The sequence below is a fragment of the Cynocephalus volans genome, chromosome 9 (genome assembly GCF_027409185.1).
Source record: "Cynocephalus volans isolate mCynVol1 chromosome 9, mCynVol1.pri, whole genome shotgun sequence".
NCBI lineage: Eukaryota > Metazoa > Chordata > Mammalia > Dermoptera > Cynocephalidae > Cynocephalus > Cynocephalus volans.
Genome location: NC_084468.1, coordinates 147,894,569 through 147,920,659, shown reverse-complemented (window position 1 = coordinate 147,920,659; position 26,091 = coordinate 147,894,569). Strand labels below are relative to the sequence as shown.

At 42.7% G+C, this 26,091-nt stretch overlaps 2 protein-coding genes across 2 annotated transcripts in view; one reads left to right on the top strand and one right to left on the bottom strand.

The window, feature by feature from the left end:
* Window positions 1-26,091, bottom strand: part of LOC134385988 (testis-expressed protein 10-like) — a 57,471-nt gene that overhangs the window by 7,989 nt on the left and 23,391 nt on the right.
* On the top strand, window positions 5,820-10,630 carry LOC134386351 (liprin-alpha-1-like). The gene is given in 4 exon segments (XM_063108477.1): window positions 5,820-5,980; window positions 5,982-6,768; window positions 7,984-10,526; window positions 10,528-10,630. Coding segments are annotated over 4 exon segments (3,594 nt in total).

Sequence of the window (26,091 nt, the reverse complement as noted above, 5' to 3'; positions counted from 1 at the left end):
AACCCATACAGGGCGGAAAAAGACCTGTAGAAGAAGCTTTCGTGAATCCTGAAATAACTTCAAAGCAATCTGTACACAGTGGGATATGTGGTTTCCAGTTCTGGATTTGCTCAAATCAGAGACCACAAGATCTACCATACTAACAGTTTAGGAAATAACTGCCTGCCATTAGGCTGGAAATCCATCTGATGAAAGGAAGTGCCTGGGTTTGGAAAAGATAAATGCATAAATTTAATTTTACAAAGATCTCCAGGGTTTCAACATGAGTACCAAAATATCCCCTTAAAATTATCCTTTTGTTTATGTATTGTAATGATGAATAAGCTAATTATCCTGATTTGGCCATCATGTATTATACACAAATACTGATAGTCAACTCTGTCCTCCACAAATATGTATAATCAATTAAGTTTCAATAAAGCAAATAAAAAATAAAGAGAAAAGAACATTGAATATAAAAAAAATCCTTTTGTTTCTCAAATTACAATGAGGAGAATGTTTGAAGAGACAGAAATAGTAGGGTAGAAAAGTTACATCTCTGAAAAATAAAGGAAAAAAACTTGATAAGGAAGACCACCGAGAAGGTGATTTCCTCTGATCTCTCTACAGGTCACCTGCAGAGTTCACTTTGGGTGAAAAAAGGGCCTGGGTCCCAGGGTGAAAGAGACAAGAGTCATTGTGTGTGTACTGCTCCCTCTAGACATGTTACTGATAACACAAGCATGTTGTCTTTAGGTTAGGGGCAGTGCCTCACTCAAGGGAAGAGACAACCAGCTGAAAGGTAAAGAGGATAAAATATTTGGAGTGTGATTATTATTCTATGCTTTATATTCAAAGAAGACTCTACGGACACTCCTGAACCAGGCACATGCTGGGCTGTGTCCTGTGGAGAAGAATAGCTGCCTCATCAGCAACCACCCTCCCCCACAGCCCAGGCACATTCGCTGATGATGGCTGGAAAAGATAACAGGGACCATGCATGTTCTATTGACAGAAAAACAACACCTCGTCATAGCTAAAGACCTAACTGACCAAAAATCTTTCAGCTAGAAAAATCTTTTAGCAAATTTTAAAATTATCATTATCTAAGGGCTGATCCCGTGGCGCACTCGGGAGAGTGCAGCACGGGGAGCGATCCCGCCGCGGGTTCAGATCCTATATAGAAATGGCTGGTGCACTCACTGGCTGAGTGCCGGTCATGAAAAAGACAAAAAAAAAAAAAAAAAAAAAAAATCATTATCTAATTATACTTCAAACAAACTGTTTATTTAATTTAAAAACTATGACTAAACTAAAAGTTCTTATCCCTCTTATGTGAGACTTAGGCTAGGCTTTCACAGGTGTGTCTAACTTTCCCGTCTTGGTCTCATACCAAGGAGCAGAACTGTGATCGAGGCATAAATACAACTAAAGCCAACTTAATGCTGAACTTTTGGAATTGAAGTACAAACAGAAAGAAAATAAATGTGTTAATAACTGTTTTCACTACTGTGTACATCACTGTTTCACTAATGTAGACATTAAGGCATTTGGAACTGTAATATTCAATTATCTACACCTAAAGTAGATGACACAGGGCCTGCCCATGGCTCACTTGGGAGAGCGCGGTGCTGACGACACCAAGTCAAGGGTTAAGATCCCCTTACCGGTCATCTTTAAAAATAAATAAATAAATAAATAAAAGTAAAGTAGATGACACAAAACCATTAAAATCATAGAAATAACTCAATACTCTCCAAATCCTTAGTCCAGATTACATAAAATTATAAAGAAAAATTAATTTCCCTTCCAGAAAGCTAGAAGAAATTAATCTGGATTCTGGGGTTAATTGAAAACGTAAGTAAAAATGAAATCAATGGACACACATAAGCAATCATCGTTTCTTCTTTCTTTTACAAAACCAAATATCATGAATTAAAGAAGAAAATGATGAAGTGGTAATTAAATATTTCATTTTTATAAAAAATATATTTTTTGGGCCGAGCCCGTGGCGCACTCGGTAGAGTGCGGCGCTGGGAGCGCGACGACGCTCCTGCCGCGGGTTCGGATCCTATATAGGATTGGCCGGTGCACTCACTGGCTGAGTGCCGGTCAGGAAAAAAACGGCAAAAAAAAAAAAAAAAGGAATTCTGTGAATACGTTCCCTTCCTTCCTGACAAACGTTGAGCCCAGATCAGTGGTGCACACAGGTGGCGTGACAGCCTAGAACACAGGAAAGCCTGACATTTGCATATGGCAGGTTGACTCTTTGACTCTTTTTTTTTTGAAGCAGCTGATCAGTATGGGATCGGAACCCTTGACTTTGGTGTTATAATACTGTGCTCTAACAACTGAGCTACCCAGCCAGCCCCTAGCAGGTTGACTCTTCCAGGACTTCTGTAAAAAGTTTTGCACTTCTCAAAATAGGAATGAATTAATCTAATTAATATTACTGCTCGCTTATTAACATTTCTTAATATTTCAGTGAGAAGATACTCTCTCGATGACACTAATGGAAAAACAGACATGGAGAAGTGATCATTCACATGACACAATGACAGCCAATAAGAACGTCAGCCTAACAATGAGACAAACAACCTAATGACCCCTCAGTGTTTCCTAGCTTAAAAGAACACCCAGATAGAAACACAAAATTATAGACAGAAACCAATGATATTAATACACCATTTACTCCTTAACTGCTCATAATTATTCATTTTAAAATGATAAAACTCATTATTTATTGCAAAAAAAGTAAGTCTTACAAAAGAATATAAACTAAAAAAGCAAAATATCTACTCCCCCTTCATTCTAATCCCATTCCAATCACCTCTTTTCAACAGTTTGGAGTATATTCTTCTAGACCTTTCTGTGGATGTGTATACATATTTAAATACACATACCATGTATATACAAATCAGCATGGGTTTTTCACTGAACGGTATGTTATAGACACCTCTCCATTCATTACCTCCAGATCTCCCTTACTGTTTCTCACAATTACATAGTGTTCCACTGCATGAAAGCACCATAATTAATTCAAGTATTCTTCTACTGGTAGGCAGAGAGTTAAGTTATTTTTAGGTTCTCACATTACAAACAATTGTAAAATGTGTACCCCTGTTTACGTCTCTGCATACTTGTATTTCTCTAGGACACATTATGTAGAACTTACTTCCATAGAAAGCCGCAGCCTCAGAAGGACTGGGGAGCTCTAAAGAAGGACCTTAGTCCAGATCAGACTTGCCCCTAGGTGCACACTTTGTCCTCCTCAATATGATGTTTTTAACTAGCTCTGGTAATCTATTCATTTTACCTTTTGCGACAATGACCTTCCCGCAGCTTAGTTTAAGAAGGCTTTGAAAGTTCACCCCAAACCTAGGCACTGAATTAGCCAGAAAAAGCATTTCACACACACACACACAAAAGGAATAAAGGGGGAGGAGGAAGAAGAAAAGAAGGGAAAGACACACACAAACAGCACAGTAAAGCATGAGGCAGACCCCTTCCCTCCTTCCTAATCAGTGGAATGTTCATCAGTACGCCAGAGAAGAGGCTTTCTGCAAATGCCCAAAGCTCGCAGTAGCTTTACGTTTGCCAGCCCTGGGGAGAAACTTACCATTCTTGATAGACTAAGAAGCGGATAGAAATGAGAAACTTAAGATTTCAAAAAGGAAAGCAACATCGCAAAATCATGACAGAAAACAGGATTACTGGCCAACAGCTTTTCTGTCTTCCCCTGCCTGGCTCCACTCCTGAGATCTAGCTTATACACTAACCAGAACTGAGTGGGAATATGTAAAGAACCCTACTACTGAAGGGAAATGCTGGTTTGAACTCACAAATTTACAGGAAAGGAGTGACTGTCAGACTAGAGAAGCCGCTTGGCTCTGTGCACAAAACAGGAAAGGAGGCTTGCAGGAGGAAAACCTGACTTCTCATCCTAGCTGTGCCACCTGTGAACTAAGGGAACCGGGACAGGTCCGCTAACGCCACTGACCCCTATCTGGAGAAGAGACATAAAAATACCTGCCTTCATCCACCTGACTGATTGTGATTTCAAATGACACAATGACAATAAGGACATTTTGAGGCACCTGGAGAGAGAGACAATTGTTAAGTCTGCAACTACTTGCCAAAACTCACAAAAGGAAGAGACTGAAAGAGGTAAAATGGTTTGGTGAAAATCAATCAGCACTCATGGAAGTCAACTCAAAGAATTTGCTACCTATCAAAGGAAAAATGACATAGAATACAAACTGTGCTGCAACGCATACGGCTCCAGAGCCGCTGGAAGATGATAATCACCATGAACAAATGTTGAGTGCACATGTATGGCGCACACACACGCACAAATAAACACGTGTGGGCACACACATGCATACGCGTGCACAGATCATACACGCATGGGGGCACATATGCACACCCACCGAGGCATCCTCCCTGGGACAGATCAATGCAAAGACATCAAATTATAGTATTAACTCCAAGAGAGTCTTCCAGTGTCTGGCCGCGGGCCAGCCTTAGTGACTGGGGCGCCGGGGCCCCGGGGCCGCGACGTGGGGCAGGAGGGCGGGCGGGCGGACGGACGGACGCCGGCCTCGGGCTGCCTTCGTCGACCCCCAAGCTCACCCGGAGCAAGCAGCCGCCTGCCAGCTGCCATGCAGCCTCCTCACCCGCTCCTGCCGGCAAGCAAAGTAAGGGAGCGGGAGAGTGAGGCAGGCTTAGGCGGAGCGGCTCAGGGCGCCCGGGCGTTGGCATGGCCCTCGGGCCCGGGGCAGCTGCGCGGCCGGCTGAATGTAACCCCGGGGGGGTGGCGGGGGCCAGGGCCGAAGGTGCGCCGCCCTTCCCCTGGCCCCACGAGCCGGGAGGCCAATGACCTGTGGCTTCTAGAACCCCAGCCAGCGTGGGCTCCTTGGAAACGGTCATCAGTGCCTCGTCAGTGCCGTGGTGGCCACGGCTTCTGCAGCACCTGATACAGACGGAGAGAGCGGGGCGTGGCTGGGCCGGGGGTCAGCCTCCCCGCGAGGGGCGCAGGGGCTCTGCCGTGCCCGGAATGCGGCCCGGACCCTCGGGAGTGGCCCCCTTCCCCTCGCCCCGTCTGTGTGTTGGCGACACTTAATCGCCTCTCATCGACTCACCTATAACTTTTCCTTCCCTCCTAGCCGTCGCCTGCTGTCCGGACCTGCTGGCTGTATTTCCGTTGTGGAATTTTATTTTGGGCTGTAAACTTACGTAAGTTAGGTTGACTGACCAGCCATCAGAGAACACCTCTCCCAACCCTTCACGAGTCCCGTTCCTTTAGTGCTCACCAAATCCTGCCCAAGAATTCAGGGAGCCGTCAGTCCGTCCCAGGAGCTGACTGCACACATTCCTATAAGATGCCTGATGGGTTTTGTACTTGTCAGTTTTGCTGGCTCTGTGCTCCTTCTATGCTTTTCCTGAAAAGTGATTGGGTGGCGTGTGTGTTTGACTTGCTCTCTCCGAACCGGGAAATTGGAAAAATACGTACCTGAAGCACACTTGTTCTCAACAACTAAAAAGTATAGCTTGGCGAACAAAATACTGCTGGGTTTCCTCTTTATGTGAGGGGCAGTCCTCTGGTCTTGACCCCTTCACGGGATTATTGTCCCTGTGAGTATCTTCATGGTGTGTGTTCCTGCACTTAGTATTTCCCTGTGTATGCTTTCCCAACTTATTTGCATACAAAGTGTAACAGATCTGAGAATAAAGAGGCTGTGAACCTTTCATTTATTAGCTGCAGATACTTATGAAATTGCAGATTTATGGGAACCTGTATTCTGCTCTTAATGATTCTAGTCTGGGTCTTTCATTTGCAGATGATGCGTGAGGTGATGCCAACCATCAGTGAAGCCGAAGGCTCCCCAGGAGGAAGTGGGAGCCATGCATCCGGCTCCCCTTCACAGGCAGACACAGATTCACATTTTGAACAGTTGATGGTCTCCATGCTAGAAGAAAGGGACCGACTTCTTGACACTCTTAGAGACTCAAAAAACGCTGGCATTAACCCAGGAGAAATTACACGAAGTTGGCCACGAAAGAGATTCCTTGCAGAGACAGCTCAATACTGCACTTCCACAGGAGTTTGCTGCATGTACGAAGGAACTGAATGCATGCAGCAAACAGCTTCTTGAAAGGGAAGAAGAAATTGCTGAACTGAAAGCAGAAAGGAACAACACCAGGCTGCTTTTAGAACATTTGGAATGCCTTGTCTCTAGGCACGAGAGGTCTCTCAGGATGACCGTGGTGAAGAGACAGGCACGGTCCCCAACACGTGTGTCCAGCGAAGTCGAAGTGCTCAGAGCACTGAAGTCATTGTTTGAGCACCACAAAGCTCTGGATGAAAAGGTGAGAGAGAGATTACGAGTAGCACTTGAAAGGTGTAGTTCGTTAGAAGAAGAATTAGGTGCCACACACAAAGAGCTAATGATTCTTAAAGAACAAAATGATCAGAAAAAAACACTAACAGATGGAGCACTTGACATGAGCCATGAACAAGAAAATACCCCGAGCACGAATGGAAAGAGATCTTCTGATGGTTCGTTAAGCCACGAGGAGGACCTTGCTAAAGTAACAGAGCTCCAGGCAGTCATAGACAAGCAACTGAGGGAGCAGAGCCAAATGAAAGAGCGCCTGGCCGCCCTCTCCAGTCACGTGGTGGAGCTGGAGGAAGATCTCTACACGGCCAGGGAAGACTTGATCAATTCTGAGGAGATGAACACGAAATTGCAATGGGAAATCTGTGAAGCCATGGCCCAAAAAGAAGACATGGAAGAGAGAATCAGTCACGTGGCAAGGCTGGAGGAAGATCTCTACATGGCTAGGGAAGACTTGATCAAATCTGAGGAGATGAACACGAAACTGCAACGGGACATCCGTGAAGCCATGGCCCAAAAAGAAGACATGGAAGAGAGAATCAGTCACGTGGCAGAGCTGGAGGAAGATCTCTACACGGCCAGAGAAGACTTGATCAAATCTGAGGAGATGAACACGAAATTGCAACGGGACATCCGTGAAGCCATGGCCCAAAACAAAGACATGGAAGAGAGAATCAGTCACGTGGCAGAGCTGGAGGAAGATCTCTACACGGCCAGGGAAGACTTGATCAAATTTGAGGAGATGAACACGAAATTGCAACGGGACATCCGTGAAGCCATGGCCCAACAGGAAGACATGGAAGAGAGAATCAGTCACGTGGCAGAGCTGGAGGAAGATCTCTACACGGCCAGGGAAGACTTGATCAAATCTGAGGAGATGAACACGAAATTGCAACGGGACATCCGTGAAGCCATGGCCCAACAGGAAGACATGGAAGAGAGAATCAGTCACGTGGCAGAGCTGGAGGAAGATCTCTACACGGCCAGGGAAGACTTGATCAATTCTGAGGAGAGGAACACAAAATTGCAACGGGACATCTGCAAAGCCATGGCCCAACAGGAAGACATGGAAGAGAGAATCAGTCACGTGGCAGAGCTGGAGGAAGATCTCTACACGGCCAGGGAAGACTTGATCAAATCTGAGGAGATGAACACGAAATTGCAATGGGACATCCGTGAAGCCATGGCCCAACAGGAAGACATGGAAGAGAGAATCAGTCACGTGGCAGAGCTGGAGGAAGATCTCTACACGGCCAGGGAAGACTTGATCAATTCTGAGGAGAGGAACACAAAATTGCAACGGGACATCTGCAAAGCCATGGCCCAACAGGAAGACATGGAAGAGAGAATCATTCACGTGGCAGAGCTGGAGGAAGATCTCTACACAGCCAGGGAAGATTTGATCAAATCTGAGGAGATGAACACGAAATTGCAACGGGACATCCGTGAAGCCATGGCCCAAAAAGAAGACATGGAAGAGAGAATCAGTCACGTGGCAGAGCTGGAGGAAGATCTCTACATGGCCAGGGAAGACTTGATCAATTCTGAGGAGAGGAACACGAAATTGCAACGGGACATCTGCGAAGCCATGGCCCAAAACAAAGACATGGAAGAGAGAATCACTACTCTTGAAAAACACTACCTCGCTGCACAGCGTGAAGCCACGTCTGTGCATGACCTCAATGATAAACTTGAAAATGAAATTGCAAACAAAGACTCTATGCATCGACAGACTGAGGATAAAAACCGCCAGTTACAGGAACGGCTGGAATTAGCGGAGCAAAAGCTGCAGCAGACCATGAGGAAAGCCGAGACACTCCCGGAGGTGGAGGTGGAGGCGGAGCTGGCCCAGAGGGTGGCAGCGCTCTCAAAGGCTGAAGAGAGACACCACAACATTGAAGAAAAGTTAAGACAGATGGAGGTGCAGCTGGAGGAAAAGAACCAAGAACTGCAGCGGGCAAGGCAGAGAGAAAAAATGAATGAAGAGCATAATAAACGTTTATCAGACACTGTTGACAAGCTACTTTCAGAATCTAATGAGAGGCTCCAGCTTCATCTGAAAGAGAGAATGGCTGCTCTAGAAGATAAGAATTCTCTGTTACGAGAAGTTGAAAATACAAAAAAGCAATTGGAAGATACACAACATGATAAGGATCAGCTCATCTTAAACACTGAAGCATTGAGTGCTGAACTAGACCAAATGAGACTAAGAGGTGCTTCACTTCATCATGGCCGACCCCACTTGGGCAGTGTCCTGGATTTCACGTTCCCTGTGGCAGACAGTCACACAGATTCCTACAGCACCAGTGCAGTGTTGCGGCGCCCCCAGAAAGGCCGCCTAGCTGCTCTATGTGATGAGCCTTCCAAGGTACAAACTCTTAATGAACAGGATTGGGAACATGCCCAACAGGCTAGTGTCTTATCAAATGTAGCACAAGCTTTTGAGAGCCATGTCGATGTGTCTGATGGCAAAGATGACGGGGACACTCTACTCAGCTCAGTTGATCTGTTGCCACCCAGTGGACAGGCTGATGCACAGACATTAGCCATGACGCTTCAAGAGCAGCTGGATGCCATCAACAAAGATATCGGGTTGATACAAGAAAAGGAAAACACAGAGCAGCGAGCAGAGGAGATTGAAAGTAGAGTTTGTAGTGGAGGCTTAGACAATCTTGGTCGTTTGGGATCAATGAGCTCCATTCCGCCCCACCCTGCTTCTTCCCTTGCCAGCTCCTCCCCTCCAGGCAGCGGCCGTTCCATCCCAAGGAGGATTCCTCACAGCCCAGCCAGGGAAGTAGACAGACTGGGCATCATGACTCTGTTGCCAGCATCCAGAGAGGAGGCACGAGACGACACAACAACGATAAAATGTGAAAGCTCCCCTCCGGCCCTCCAGGGAGACAGGCTGCATAAGGGGGCATTGCACACAGTCAGCCATGAGGACGTCAGGGACGTGAGAAACTCGACAGGCTCCCAGGACAGTCCCGTGAGCAATCCCAGCAGTAGTAACAGCAGCCAGGACTTGCTCCACAAAGTCCCAAAGAAGAAGGGCATCAAGTCCTCTATCGGCCTCTTGTTTGGCAAGAAAGAAAAGGGCCGACGTGGACAAGCTGGCAAAAAATCATTAGGACACGCTGGTGTTTCAGAGACAGACAATGCATCTCAAGATGCCTTGGCACTGAGCAAACTAGGAGGACAGGCTGAAAATAATCGTAAACTTCAAAAAAAGCATGAATTGCTTGATGAAGCCCGTAGACAAGGTTTGCCTTTTGCCCAGTGGGATGGGCCGACCGTAGTTGTGTGGTTGGAGCTCTGGGTGGGGATGCCCGCCTGGTATGTGGCTGCCTGCCGAGCCAACGTGAAGAGCGGGGCCATCATGTCGGCCCTGTTGGACACCGAGATGAAGCGTGAGATAGGCATCAGCAACCCCCTGCATAGGCTGAAGCTGAGGCTGGCCATCCAAGAGATCATGCCTCTTACCAGCCCGTCTGCCCCTCCCATGTCGCGAACGACACTCGCATATGGGGACATGAACCACGAGTGGATTGGGAACAAGTGGCTGCCCAGCATGGGCCTCCCTCAGTACCGCAGCTACTTCATCGAGTGCCTGGTGGACGCCAGGATGCTGGACCACCTGACCAAGAAGGACCTCCATGGGCAGCTGAAAATGGTCGACAGTTTCCACACAAACAGTTTCCAGCGTGGAATTATGAGCCTGAGAAGATTAAATTATGACCAAAAAGAACGGGAAAGAAAAAGAGAAGAAAGTCAGAATGAAGTAAAAGATGTGCTTGTTTGGAGCAATGATCGAGTGATTCGCTGGATCCTGTCAATTGGCCTGAAAGAATATGCAAACAATCTTTTAGAGACTGGCGCTCACGGTGCCCTTCTGGCCTTCAATGAAACCTTTGACTTCAACGCACTGGCGCTATTGTTACAGATCCCAACGCAGAACACACAGGCTCGTGCTGTCTTAGAAAGAGAATTTAACAACCTTTCGGTCGTGGGGACTGACAGAAGGTTTGATGAAGACGATAAAAGCTTTATGAGAGCACCATCAGGGAGAAAAAAATTTAGACCAAGGGATATTCGTGGCTTAGCTGCTGGATCAACAGAGACTCTTCCCGCAAACTTCTGGGTTACTTCTTCTGTCTTCACCCTCCATGCAGCCAAAGAAGATGCAGATGGACGGCAGTGTGTCAGGAACACAGAGGTTGGATTCTGCCACAGTCAGGACTTACTCCTCCTGCTAAAGCCTCCTGCTCTTTACCCACACTACTTCTACAGATGACTATGCAGCATTTTGAATCCAACAAAGACTACATTTTAGAATGCAATGGGATCTTTAATCTGTTAATACTTGTTATATGGACCCTAAGATATTTTAGTACAGTTTTTAATTAGTGAAAATTTCATGAATACCATAGAGAAAATATTTTAGAATTTAATGTTTCTTATATTTATGTAAACTTATGACTCTTCATTTATATAGTTATTTACTTTTTCATGTATATCCAGACTATAAATATCCTTTCAAATCAATTCATGTTCTTATACCTAATTTTAGTTTTTCAAATGAATGTACTTTAATGCTTATATGTATAAATCCTATGGACAAATATAGGGCTTTTGTAAATTATACATTTATTGTAATTATTATTGTTTAATTTTTTAATAATAAACCATTACAGAGAAGAAAAAAAATTAAAATAATAAAAATAATTTTTAAAACAGTATTAACTCCAAGAGATGATTCTTGAATGTGAAGACGAAAAAAGTAATTTCAGAAACCAAATGGAAAGATTAAGATTGTGACACAATCTAAACTCAGGAAGGAGAAAAGCCAGGACACGAATGACCTCCTCTTACAGTCATCTTTGGTGGGTTATTGAGCAAAACTTCTGTCTCAAGGGGAGGTGTAAATCTTCTAAGCACAGGGAGTATGTGGCCAGGGGCAGAAGCCCAAACCAGACAGCCGAGGGGACAACTAGAACTGTGTTGTCCACCTCAGGCACCCTTGGCAATATGCAGAACCACAGTGCATGAGCCTTTTCCAACCCACTGCAGTGGCCCACAGAGGAAGGAAGACATGCTCAGATGGCAACATGTGCAACCTACTAACACAGCTTCTATTTTTTTTTTTTTTTTTAAAAAAAAAAGATGACCGGTAAGGGGATCTTAACCCTTAACTTGGTGTTGTCAGCACCACGCTCAGCCAGTGAGCGAACCGGCCATCCGTATATGGGATCCGAACCCGGGGCCTTGGTGTTATCAGCACCGCACTCTCCCGAGTGAGCCACGGGCCGGCCCCTAACACAGCTTCTAAGGTTTTTCGTTCTAAGAAAACAGACTCCTGGGCAGAATTAATTCACTAATTAAACTGATATTTATTGAGTACCCTTTATTTACATTTACAAAAAACTAATTATTTATGTGATGACTGTCATAATAGGGAAGTTGAGCCCCACAGAAGCATTTAACTTCAGAGGGAGCTAGCCTGGCCAAGGCTTCAGGGAGCACTCCCCAGAGGAAATAAAGCTAAAGCTGGGATCATAAGGGTTAGGAGGAGTCAGCAGGGGAGACAGCGGAGGCAAAGGTCCTGAGGCGGCAGAGAGCCAAACACGAATTTTTAAGAGACTTGAAGAACTGTGTAACTGAAGAACAGAAAGACAGGGTAGGAAAGGAGCACAATGGGATCTGCTATACTCGTTGATTTCCCAGCCAACGAGAATCACACTTAACACTGGTAGAAGATATTGTGGGATTTTAGTAACAGAAAGATATAGCTCTAACCTGCACAATTTGCTAGTATAGCTTTAACCTGCGCAATTCGCTTCTGCAAACGCTTGCTAAAACGGGGGAACATATCTAAAGGCATTTTATCTAAAGCAGCTTCTAAGGGGCTGTTGAAATGTAAAGCAGCTTCTAAGGGGCTATTCAGCAGCAGGGGTCCCAGGTACACTAAACATTCCAAGAAGGGCATGGCCCCCACCAGGTCCCAGGCACGGGCTGGTTCCTTATCTAAAAGACTCCTTGCCAGGTGCCAAGGAAGATATAGGATTGAAAGAAGTGCCATTATCGGGGGTACCAGCCTACTAAAGCCCACCTGTAAATCTAAAGGCGCCACAGATCTACCAGGGTACTAGCCTGCTAGAGTCTGCCCACAAATCCAAGGGCGCCACTGATAACCGACAACTCATCCTGTCATAAAGATCTGTTCAAGAAAAACTGTATAAAAAATGCTTGTGTTGTAAACTGGGGGGGCTTTTCCGAAAGGCAAAGCGCCCCGGCATGCTGGAAAAATAAAATCCCTCTTGCTGATTGCAACGGTCCTGGTCTTGTGGTCTTTGTGAGGCGAGCCGCTCCTTTCTGTAGGATTTGTTCTTGGTGCACGGGTCTTACATTTTTGGGGGCTCGTCCGGGATTGGCTCGCTCTCCCTGGGACCAAAGACTAGAGAACGGAGGATCACTCGAGCAGGTACCGCCATTGTCGGTATGACTGTGTCTGTTTCTTTGGTTGTCAGCTGTAAGCTGTCTGTTATAATCTGGTTTTGGTGGCTCCAGGACGGAATCACCGGTCTGATTTTAGATTTTCTGAGGCTCCAAAGCGGAGCCATCTGAAGCGGACAAGCGGCGGGGCAGACGTGCCGGCACGCCGCAGCCACAGGAGTCCTGGAGGATGCTCCAGATTCCTCCGCAGGAGACGAACAGGTTCGGCTCCACGGGAGATCTCTAGGACTAGTAAAGAGACCCCTCCCGAGTTCTCTGATAATCTGGTTGTGGCGCTCGTGGCAGGGGCGCATCTGTGTTTTGTTTTTTGTCTGTCTGGTTGTGTGTGTGTGGGGACTGACGATTTTCTGGGGCGCCATGGGGCAGACTGTCTCAACCCCTTTGAGCCTGACTCTGAAAAACTGGAATGACGTGAAGGAAAGAGCAAATGATTTGTCTGTGCCGGTTAGAAAGAATAAATGGGTAACACTTTGTTCTTCGGAGTGGCCAGCTTTCCAACCCGGATGGCCTGCTGAAGCTTCCTTCTCTGTGCCGTTGATTACAGTGGTAAAAAGAAAAATTTTCAATTCTGAAAATCTCCTAGACCAGACATCTTATATCATTGTCTGGGAAGATTTAGTCACGGATCCTCCTCCGTGGGTCCGTCCCTTTGTTCCCTTAACAGGTCCAATGGCTGTGTTTGCTCTCCAAGAAGTAAAAAAGAAACCGAGGTCCTGCCGTCCACCGACCCAGACTGGCTTCTTTCTGATCCCCCTCCCCCTTCTTTCCGATCACAGGCAGCCCGGCCATCCGCACCACCAGAAAATGAATCCGAGGGAGGGCCTGCTCAGGGGACACGCAGTAAACGAGTGGCCCCTCCAGATGCTCTTCCTATTTTCCCCCTGCGGGCTTACGGCCCCGCTGATGAAGAGGGCAACCAGCCCTTACAGTACTGGCCTTTCTCTTCCTCCGATCTTTACAATTGGAAATCTCAGAATCCCCCTTTCTCTGAAAACCCCCAGGGTCTCACTAACCTTGTAGAATCTCTATTTACTCATCAGCCCACCTGGGATGATTGCCAGCAGCTTCTACAGGTCCTGTTCACTACCGAGGAGAGACAACAAATCCTCCTGGAAGCTCGAAAGAATGTGCCAGGAGGGCCGAGCCCATGGCGCACTAGGGAGAGTGCGGCGCTGGGAGTGCGGCGACACTCCCACCACGGGTTCGGATCCTATATAGGAATGGCCGGTGCACTCACTGGCTGAGTGCCGGTCACGAAAAAGACAAGACAAAAAAAAACCCCACAATATTTCTTGGCTGTCCCCCATTTCCAGGGCAGCCCTGGGCCTTGTGACGCTGAGCACAGCCCAGCAGATATCTTTCTTTAATAAAGCTGGAACGGTAAAAAAAAAAAAAAAAAAGAAAGAATGTGCCAGGAGAAGATGGGCGACCTACCCTCCTCCATGATGTTATAGATGCACGGTTCCCGTTAATCAGACCAACCAAACTGGGACTTCAACTCGGTGGAAGATAGGGAGCACCTGAAGGTCTACTGCCAGGCTCTAATGGCAGGCCTCAGAGGGGCAGCAAAACACCCCACCCATTTGACTAATTAAGAGAGATAACCCAGGGGCCCGATGAGTCTCCAATAGCATTCCTGGAGAGACTCATGGAGGCATTCCGTCGGTTCACCCCGTATGATCCTGGTAGTGAAGAGCATAAGGCTACAGGGACGGTCACTTTTATTGACCAGTCTAGTAGGGACATCAGGAAGAAACTGCAGAGACTGGAAGGGTTGCAAGATAAGTCATTAAGAGAATTAGTGCAGGTGGCTGAAAAGGTTCATCATACCAGAATCAGAAGAAGCAAAGGAAATAAAGAGAAAAGCGCCAAGAAAAAAATTTTCACAAACTTCTGGCCACTGTAGTTAGGGAGACTAGGGAGCCCAATAAAATGGTGCCAGGCAATAAAAAGTAACCCCTGGCGAAGGATCAATGTGTGTACTGTAAGGAGAGAGGACACTGGGTTCGAAACTGCCCCAGGAAAAAGAAAGAGCCTCAAGCCTCCAAAGTCTTGGCCTTGCAGGAAGACAATGATTAGGGGGGACAGGGTTCGGGTCCCCTTCCCGAACCCAGGGTAACTCTCAAAGTGGAGGGGAAGCCTACTCAGTTCGTAGTAGACCCTGGAGCCGAAAATTCAGTATTGCTACAAGCAAACGGACCTCTTCTCGGGAAAAAGTCATAGGTACAAGGGGCTACAGGGTACAAGCAGTACCCATGGACTACCCAAAGAACAGTGGACCTAGGCGTGGGCCGGGTATCCCACTTGTTCATAGTCATTCCCGAGTGCCCCTACCCACTGCTGGGAAGAGATCCGCTCACCAAAATGGGTGCTCAAATTTATTTTGACCCCAAGGGACCTCGGGTGCTAAATCGGCAAGGAAAGCCTCTGCAGATACTAACCCTCAGGTTAGAAGATGAATACCAATTGTTTGAAATGCAAGGGCAGGAGACTGGACAGATGGATTGGTGGTTAGAAAACTACCCCCAGGCGTGGGCAGAAACAGCAGGGATAGGGAAGGCTAAAAACAGGCCCCCCGTCCACGTAGAGCTGAAGGCTCAAGCCAGTCCTATAGCTGTCCGACAATACCCAATGTCCCGAGACGCACGCAAAGCCAGCAGACCCCACATTGCTCGTTTGCTCCAGCTGGGAGTCCTACGGAAGTGTCAATCAGCCTGGAACACGCCCTTGCTGCCGGTCCGAAAGCCTGGGACTAATGACTACCGACCGGTCCAAGATCTCCAAGAGGTAAACAAACGCGTGGCCAATCTCCAGGCCACCGTCCCTAATCCCTATAATCTTTTAAGTTCTTTACCTCTAGACAGGACCTGGTACTCAGTACTGGATCTCAAAGATGCATACTTCTGTTTGCCACTGACTGCAAAAAGTCAAGAGTACTTCGCTTTCGAGTGGAGAGATGCAGAGACTGGCCTAGCAGGGCAACTCACTTGGACCCGCCTGCCTCAAGGGTTCAAAAACTCGCCCACCATCTTTGATGAGGCCCTCCACCAAGATTTGGCTATGTTCCAGGCCTCTAACCCACAGGTAACTTTGTTGCAGTATGTGGATGACCTCCTCCTGGCAGCGGCTGACGAGGAACTGTGTTTAGAAGGAACAAAGCGTCTCCTCATGGAGTTAGGAGAGCTGGGCTATCCAGTTGGGAGAGCCACGGGCCGGCCCCTACAATTTCTTTATTTTAAAACACTGCTGGTTCTCTTAATGTTTTCAAATGTAAAAAACTCTCTCTCTCTCTCTCTCTCTTTCTCTCTCTCAAGCTATCTATAACTAACAACAGTTTGGTAAAATGTCATTTAAAACAAAAGTGAAAGCATTTGTTTTCTCCCTATTAATCCCCCCAAATTTAATAACTTTAAATATCCTCATAACTATTATAACAATGTGGCTATTTTTATAAGTTTAATAAAAATTAACTCTCTCCTTATAACAAAATATAATTTAAAACTTTAAATATAAAATAGCATGTCTCACTTCCAAGTTCTGACCCCTTTCATGTTGCCTACATTTGGCCTAACTGCTGCTTCATCCTGCTGTTCATCTTCCCCCCAATGTAAAACAAATCACTATAAAAAAGTAAGCCAAAATTTTCCTTTCAATCACCACCTGGGAAAAAGCCTTCCCAACACCAAAAAATTTATACAAAGAAAAGTAAAACCTTTTTAATCAAGATATTAATCATTAATGCTTTTATAAAAAATGCCTTAATCAAAAAGGGAAAAACGTCTTCTCTACAAAAGCAGTTCTCTAAATTTTCCTGGCCTTAAAGAGGGTGTTTGTAACTTAAATAAAACATCCTGTTCTTAAACAAAAACTTGTAATTAATCAAAAATTTTACAAAAAACTAAATGCTTTAAAAACAGTAATGTCCTAAACAGTTTAACAAACTTTCTAAACTCAGAATCAACTATTATATGGAGCAAAATCCCTTTCCGGAGTTTCAACAATTGGTAATTACACCCAATTCGCAGCACCTAAAATAATGCTGCTGCAGCTGCCCTAAAAAACAATAACATCTCAGTCCTCACCTAGAGTAAATTAAAAAAAACTTGCTATGCTAAATAATACCAACTTTGCTTTAAATGCTTTGTCTTAACTGTGCCAACCTAATCTGTAACTTTTGCTTTTTCTTTTAAAATAAATAAAATGGGGGGAGATGTGGAATATACTATAAAGCATATGTACTTCACAGGGCCTGGTTTTCCAAAGCCTTACAGTTTCAAATATTAACCTTGCAAAAAACAGAAAATTTTCCTCAAGCTATAAAGTCTCTGCTGTAAAATAAAAATTTGTGGCACAGCAAGGTTGCTGGCTCAAAAACAGATTACTAATTAAATTATAAAAATACCAAAAAAATTGCTGTAAAAAATGTTTGTTAATAAATCACTTAATTGCCTTACTAAAATGTCATCTGCCTTGTTTCACTAAAAGTTACCAGTCTAGGGCCGGCCCGTGGCTCACTCGGTAGAGTGCGGTGCTGATGAATAAAAGTTACCAGTCTATATTGTAAAACTATAACCCTACCTATGTTCTCTTCCTGGTCTGGAAAATAAATGCAAAAAAACCCAAATGGGGTTAATTTCCCAAAAAAGGAATGCCTCTCGCTTAAAAATTCCGGGAAAGTTAACCACTTTGGGGCTTCTCACTGCTCAAAAAAAAAAAGGCTTTAAGTAATCCTTTGTGGCTCCATCACCCAGGGGAAGTGGGGTAACAAATCTATGGGGGGCAAAACAACAGGGAGAACTCTTAAGCAATTTGCTTCAGAGTGGACCAACCACTGAAAACAGAATTACTAAGCCATAGACAATTTCAGAGTTCAAGCAGATAGTGCTACCTTTTAAGGCTTCAATGTAATTAACCTGACTACATGAATGTTTGAAAGTCATCATTTCAAAGCTAGAACCTAAATGGCATGCATAAGAGCTCCTCTCTTAAATAAGGGCAAATCAGCATTACCTACCTCTGTTTGGTTGTATCTGCATTAACCTCCATGATACACCAAGCAATCTGTTCAGCTGCTTACTATTGAGCCTAAAACCATCTTCAAGGGTCTCTGTCACAAATTTCCTTATCGTTTCTATCCAACTGGAATCCTTCGTCAAAGCTGAGGCACTGGCCAGGGAGAAAATGATATCAGACAGTGTTAAGTTCAGTAAGAGATGATCTATGTTATTGGAGACAATCGTGCAATGCTTCGTGCTAAAAACAAAGACAAACACACATCTATAAAGTGTTACATCAACTGTGTCTGCTTCATTTAGAATACTTAAAATAATCAATCAATGGATAAAACACATTTCCTTCTAGAATTGATAAATTGCCACAAAGACAGGTGCATAGGCCAGGTTTAGGCCACAGTTCTAGAAATAAACCCCATCCATTAGGGAATGAAGGTTGTTAAGACATGAATTACAGTGTATACTGCTCAGTTCACTACGAAGTGCTATTCACACAAAAGGTAAATGCCCGAGAATCTCAGAAGATTTGAAAGATAAAAAGACTTGAAACCTCTAACACACTTAGAGACATTTTAATAGAAGATACTTATATTTGGATGAACACCACAGTAGATCTTGGCTCTGCTTTTAAGTAATCATTTGACTTAAAAGAATCACTAATTTCTCCTGGCCGCAATTTCCTCATGTGTGAAGGAGACTTATCTAGGTAAGCACTGGTCTGAAATAAGTTAATTTTTTATTTTTATTTTTATTTTTATTTTTCTGGGGTATATACTATCATCTCTTTATTACAGATGAAGTGAAAAAGTAATTTCTCCTGGTCACAAGTCTCTTCAGTGGAGGAGCCTGCGTTTGCACCCTAGCTGTCTGGTTCCCATACACACGTGTCTACACCTCCCTGAACGGAGGGCCTGCTCTCTGAGCACTTTCCTTTCCTCCAGTTCAGCATCTTTGCTTCTTCACATTCCTTTCTCCATGATGTCTGCTATAGGCTTTCTTGTACATTCCACTTATTTGGTTAAGAAGATACATTCCTTTCTTTGCTGAGTTTCTTTTGTATTGTATCGTTAAATACTTTTTCTGCATATATTGAGATAAGTGTATGGGTTTTTTTCTCCTTTAAATTTGTTTTTCTGGAAACCACAAGTTGGTCCTGATTGATATATATATATATTTTATTTTTTTATTTTTTATTTTTTTGGTGGTTGCCTGGTACAGGGATCGAATCCTGTACCTTGGTGTTATCAGCACCATGCTCTAATCAACTGATCTAACTGGCCAGCCCCTGAATTTTTTAAAACAATGGATTGGGTTGGGAGATGCAGTTTGTCATTATGTTGTTTAGGATTTTTGCATTTATGCTAATCAGTGGTAGTGGCCTGCGATTTTCTTTTTTCAAAAAAAGAGAGAAGACTCAAATTAGTAAAATCAGAAATGAAGGAGGGGATATTATTACCAAACTTACAGAAATAAAAAGGATTATAAAGGAATGCTTTAAAAATTGTGTGCCAATAAATTAGATAGATTAGTTATAATGGATGCATTACCAGAAAGACACGAACTACTGAAACTGCATCAAGAAGAAACAAAAAATCTGAACAGAACTATAACAAGTAAAGAACTTGAATTAGTAACAAGAACTCTACGAAGAAAAGCCCAGGCCCAGAAGGCTTTACTGGTGGACTCTAACAAACATTTAAATAAAAGTTAGTATCAATTATTCACACACTGTTCCAAAAATGTGAAGAGGATGAGCTTCCCAACTCATTCTATGAGACCAATATTACCTGACATCAAAACTAGACCAAGATATCACAAGAAAAGAAAATTACAAACCAATATTCTCTTATGAATATAGATGCAAATACACTAAAAAAATACTAGCAAATGAAATACAGAAACATTAAACAGAATTATGCACCATGGCCAAGAGGAATTTATCCCAAGAATGCAAGGTTGGTTAAATATATGAAAATCAATAAGTATAATATACCCTATCAATAGAATAAAAAATAATCACAAAAAACACACATGAGCATCTCATCAGAATATTGAAAAGCATATGACAATATCTAACAACGTTTTATGATAAAAGTACTCAACATACTAGGACTAGAAGAGGATTTTTTTAACCCGATAAAGGGCATCTATGAAAATCCTGCTGCTAACATTGTACTTACTATTGACTGATAATTTCCCCTAAGGTTAGAATAAGACAAGAATGCTTACTCTTACCACTTCTATTCAGCATGTACTGGAGACTCTATCTAGGATAATTAGGCAAGAAAATAAAATAAAAGGCACCAATATTGTAAAGGAAGAAGTAAAACTATCTGTATTCTCAGGTGACATAACCTTGGAAATTCAAGGAACCCAGAATTGCCAAAACAATCCTAAAAGGCAGAATGAAGTTGAAGTGCTCACAGTTGGAAACATAGAATAGTTTCCAATTTCAAAATTTACTAAAAAGTTACACTAATCACGACAGTGTGGTAATGGTACAAGGACAGACATATTGACGAATGGAATAGAATTGTGAGTCCAGAAATAAACTCATATGTTTAAGGTCAATTGCTTTTGGACAAGGGTGTTAAGACCACTCAGTGGGGTAAGAATAGTCATTTCAACAAATGAAGTGTGACAACTGGATAGCAAAATGAAGTTGAACCTTCATCTCATATCATACACAAAATGTATCAAAGACCTAAATGGAGCAGCTAAAACTGTAAAACTTTTAAAAGAAAACATAAGAATTAATCTTTGTGACCTTGGGCTAGGCAAAGATTTCCTAGCTATGACACCAAAAGCATACATCAAAAAAAAGAAAAAATCAATAAATTGAACTTCATCAAAATTAAAAACTTTTGTGCTTCACAGGACACTCAATAAAGTGAAGAGACCACTCACAGAATGGGAGAAAATATTTGCAAATTATGTACCTGATAAAGGATACATCAAGAATATACAAGGACGGGAAGAAGATATAACAACCACAATTATTTGAAGTTGATACAACAAGCAAACAGAAAGGACATTTTTGGGGGGGAGGGGGGGAGGGAGAAGGGAGGGAGGTTTTGGTGATGGGGAGCAATAATCAGCTACAATGTATATCGACAAAATAAAATTAAAAAAAAAAAAAAAAAAAAAAGAATATACAAGGAACTCTTAGAATTCAACGAAAAAAAAGAAAAATAGTCTGGCTGGTTAGTTCAGTTTGTTAGAGCACGGTGTTTTTTTTTTTTAATTTTTTTTTTTTTTTTTTTTTTTTTAATTTTATTTTGTCGATATACATTGTAGCTGATTAATGCTCCCCATCACCAAAACCTCCCTCCCTTCTCCCTCCCCCCCTCCCCCCCAACAATGTCCTTTCTGTTTGCTTGTTGTATCAACTTCAAATAATTGTGGTTGTTATATCTTCTTCCCTCCCCCCCCCCGATTTGTGTGTGTGTGTGTGTATGTGTGTGTTTGAATTTATATATTAATGTTTAGCTCCCTCCAATAAGTGAGAACATGTGGTATTTCTCTTTCTGTGCCTGACTTGTTTCACTTAATATAATTCTCTCAAGGTCCATCCATGTTGTTGCAAATGGCAGTATTTCATTCGTTTTTATAGCTGAGTAGTATTCCATTGTGTAGATGTACCACATTTTCCGTATCCACTCATCTGATGATGGGCATTTGGGCTGGTTCCAACTCTTGGCTATTGTAAAGAGTGCTGCGATGAACATTGGGGAACAGGTATACCTTCGACTTGATGATTTCCATTCCTCTGGGTATATTCCAAACAGTGGGATGGCTGGGTCGTATGGTAGATCTATTTGCAATTGTTTGAGGAACCTCCATACCATTTTCCATAGAGGCTGCACCATTTTGCAGTCCCACCAACAATGTATGAGAGTTCCTTTTTCTCCACAGCCTCGCCAGCATTTATCGTTCATAGTCTTTTGGATTTTAGCCATCCTAACTGGGGTTAGATGGTATCTCAATGTGGTTTTGATTTGCATTTCCCGGATGCTGAGTGATGTTGAGCATTTTTTCATATGTCTGTTGGCCATTTGGATATCTTCCTTAGAGAAATGCCTACTTAGCTCTTTTGCCCATTTTTTAATTGGGTTGCTTGTTTTCTTCTTGTAAAGTTGTTTGAGTTCCTTATATATTCTGGATATTAATCCTTTGTCAGATGTATATATATATATTTTTGTGTGTGTGTCTTTTTTTCGTGACCGGCACTCAGCCAGTGAGTGCACTGGCCAGTCCTATGTGGGATCCGAACCCGCGGTGGGAGCGTCGCTGCGCTCCCAAGCGCTGCACTCTCCTGAGTGCGCCACGGGGCCGGCCCCTGTCAGATGTATATTTTGCAAATATTTTCTCCCACTCTGTTGGTTGTCTTTTAACTCTGTTAATTGTTTCTTTGGCTGTGCAGAAGCTTTTTAGTTTGATATAATCCCATTTGTTTATTTTTCCTTTGGTTGCCCGTGCTTTTGGGGTCGTATTCATGAAGTCTGTGCCCAGTCCTATTTCCTGAAGCGTTTCTCCTATGTTTTCTTTAAGAAGTTTTATTGTCTCAGGGTGTATATTTAAATCCTTAATCCATTTTGAGTTGATTTTAGTATATGGTGAGAGGTATGGATCTAGTTTCATTCTCCTGCATATCGATATCCAGTTATCCCAGCACCACTTGCTGAAGAGGCAGTCCCTTCCCCAGTGAATAGGCTTGGTGCCATTGTCAAAGATCAGATGGCAGTAAGTGTGTGGGTTGATTTCTGGATTCTCTATTCTATTCCATTGGTCAGTGTGTCTGTTTTTATGCCAGTACCATACTGTTTTGGTTATTATAGCTTTGTAGTATAGCTTAAAGTCAGGTAGTGTTATGCCTCCAGCTTTATTTTTTTTGCTGAGCATTGCTTTGGCTATTCGTGGTCTTTTATTGTTCCATATAAATGTCTGAATAGTTTTTTCCATTTCTGAGAAAAATGTCTTTGGAATTTTGATGGGGATTGCATTGAATTTGTATATCACTTTGGGTAGTATGGACATTTTCACTATGTTGATTCTTCCAATCCAAGAGCATGGGATATCTTTCCATCTTCTTGTATCCTCTCTAATTTCTCTCAGCAGTGGTTTGTAGTTCTCATTATAGAGATTTTTCACCTCCTTGGTTAACTCAATTCCTAAGTATTTTATTTTTTTGGTGGCTATTGTAAATGGGCAGGCTTTCTTGATTTCTCCTTCTGCATGTTCACTATTGGAGAAAAGAAATGCTACTGATTTTTGTGTGTTGATTTTGTATCCTGCTACTGTGCTGAAATCATTTATCAATTCCAACAGTTTTTTTGTAGAGGTTTTAGGCTGTTCGATATATAGGATCATGTCATCTGCAAACAGGGACAGTTTGACTTCATCTTTTCCAATCTGGATGCCCTTTATTTCCTTCTCTTCTCTGATTGCTCTGGCTAGTACTTCCAACACTATGTTGAATAGGAGTGGTGAGAGTGGGCATCCTTGTCTAGTGCCTGTTCTTAAAGGAAAAGCTTTCAGCTTTTCCCCATTCAGGATGATATTGGCAGTGGGTTTGGCATATATGGCTTTAATTATGTTGAGATACTTTCCCTCTATACCTAACTTATAGAGGGTCTTTGTCATAAATGAGTGCTGAACTTTATCAAATGCTTTTTCAGCATCTATAGAGATGATCATATGGTCCTTGTGTTTGAGTTTATTAATATGGTGTATCACATTTATTGATTTGCGTATGTTGAACCAACCTTGCATCCCTGGGATGAATCCCACTTGATCGTGATGAATAATTTTTCGTATGTGTTGCTGTATTCTGTTTGCTAGTAATTTAGTGAGGATTTTTGCATCTATATTCATCAGGGATATTGGCCTGTAGTTTTCTTTTTTGGTTATATCTTTACCTGGTTTTGGTATCAGGATGATGTTTGCTTCATAGAATGAGTTTGGGAGATTTGCGTCCGTTTCAATCTTTTGGAATAGTTTGTAAAGAATCGGTGTCAATTCCTGTTTGAATGTTTGGTAAAATTCTGCTGTGAATCCATCTGGTCCTGGGCTTTTCTTTGTTGGGAGCCTTCTGATAACAGCTTCAATCTCCTTTATTGTTATTGGTCTGTTCAAATTTTCTACGTCTTCACGGTTCAGTTTTGGGAGCATGTGTGTGTCCAGAAATTTATCCATTTCCTCCAGATTTTCAAATTTGTTGGCGTATAGTTGTTTATAGTAGTCTCGAATGATTCCTTGTATTTCAGATGAATCAGTTGTAATATCGCCTTTTTCATTTCTAATTTTTGTTATTTGAGTCTTCTCTCTTCTTTTTTTTTGTTAGCCATGCTAATGGTTTGTCAATTTTATTTATCTTTTCAAAAAACCAACTTTTTGATTCGTTGATCTTTTGAATTGTTTTTTGGTTTTCAATTTCATTCAGTTCTGCTCTGATCTTAATGATCTCTTTCCGTCTGCTAACTTTAGGTTTGGATTGTTCTTGTTTTTCTAGTTCTTTAAGGTGAAGTGTTAGGTTGTTCACTTGCCATCTTTCCATTCTTCTGAAGTGAGCATTTAATGCAATAAATTTTCCCCTCAATACTGCTTTTGCAGTATCCCACAGGTTTTGGTATGATGTATCATTGTTTTCATTAGTTTCAATAAACTTTTTGATTTCCTGCTTGATTTTTTCTTGGGCCCATATGTCATTAAGTAGAATGCTGTTTAATTTCCATGTGTTTGTATAGTTTCCAGAGTTTTGTTTGTTATTAATTTCTAGTTTTAATCCATTGTGGTCTGAGAAGATACATGGGATAATTCCAATTTTTTTGAATTTATTGAGACTTGATTTGTGACCTAATATGTGATCTATCCTGGAGAATGATCCATGTGCTGATGAGAAGAATGAATATTCTGAGGTTGTTGGGTGGAATGTTCTGTAGATATCTGCCAATTCCAATTGGTCTAGAGTCTTGTTTAGATCTTGTGTTTCTCTACTGATTCTTTGCCTAGATGATCTGTCGAATATTGACAGTGGAGTGTTCAGGTCCCCTGCTATTATGGTATTAGTGTCTATTTCCTTCTTTAGGTCTAATAGAGTTTGTTTTATAAATCTGGCTGCTCCAACATTGGGTGCATACATATTTATGATTGTTATGTCTTCTTGATGGATCAGTCCTTTTATCATTAAGTAGTGTCCCTCATTGTCTCTTTTTATGGTTTTTAGTTTAAAGTCTATTTTGTCAGATATAAGAATAGCCACTCCAGCTCGTTTTTCTTTTCTGTTTGCATGGTAAATCTTTTTCCATCCTTTCACTCTTAGTCTGTGTGAATCTTTATGGGTGAGGTGGGTCTCTTGTAGGCAGCATATAGTTGGGTCCTGCTTTTTGATCCAGTCAGCCAGTCTGTGTCTTTTAATTGGGGAATTTAAGCCTTTAACATTAAGAGTTGTTATTGAAAGGTGTTGATTTATTCCTAGCATTTTATTGGTTGTTTGGTTGTCTTAGGTGTCTTTTGTTCCTTGCTTTCTGATTTACTGTTTGGCTTCTTTGTTTGTTGGTTCCTTAGGTTGTAGATAGTGTTTTTGTTAGCTTGTTTTCTCTTCATGAATGCCATTTTTATTGTACTAGCGGGTTTAGATTTTTCTTAGGTTTTTATGGCAGTGGTAGTTATTTTTCAGGAACCAAACCCAGTACTCCCTTGAGGATTTCTTGTAAGGGTGGTCTTGTGGTAGTGAACTCCCGCAGTTTTTGTTTGTCTGAGAAATATACTATTTGCCCCTCATTTCGGAAGGATAGCCTTGCAGGGTAGAGTATTCTTGGCTGGCAATCTTTGTCTTTTAGTATTTTGAAAATATCATCCCATTCCTTTCTAGCTTTTAGGGTTTGTGATGAAAAGTCTGATGTTAACCTGATTGGGGCTCCCTTATAGGTGATTTGACGCTTCTCTCTTGCAGCTTTTAAGATTCTCTCTTTGTCTCTGAGTTTTGCCAATTTGACTATGACATGTCTTGGAGAAGGCCTTTTTGGGTTGAATACGTTTGGAGATCGTTGAGCTTCCTGGATTGAAGATCTGTGATTTTTCCTATACCTGGGAAGTTTTCTGCCACTATTTTGTTGAATATGTTTTCAATGGAATCTCCATTTTCCTCCCCTTCTGGAATACCCATGACTCGGATATTTGAGCGCTTGAGG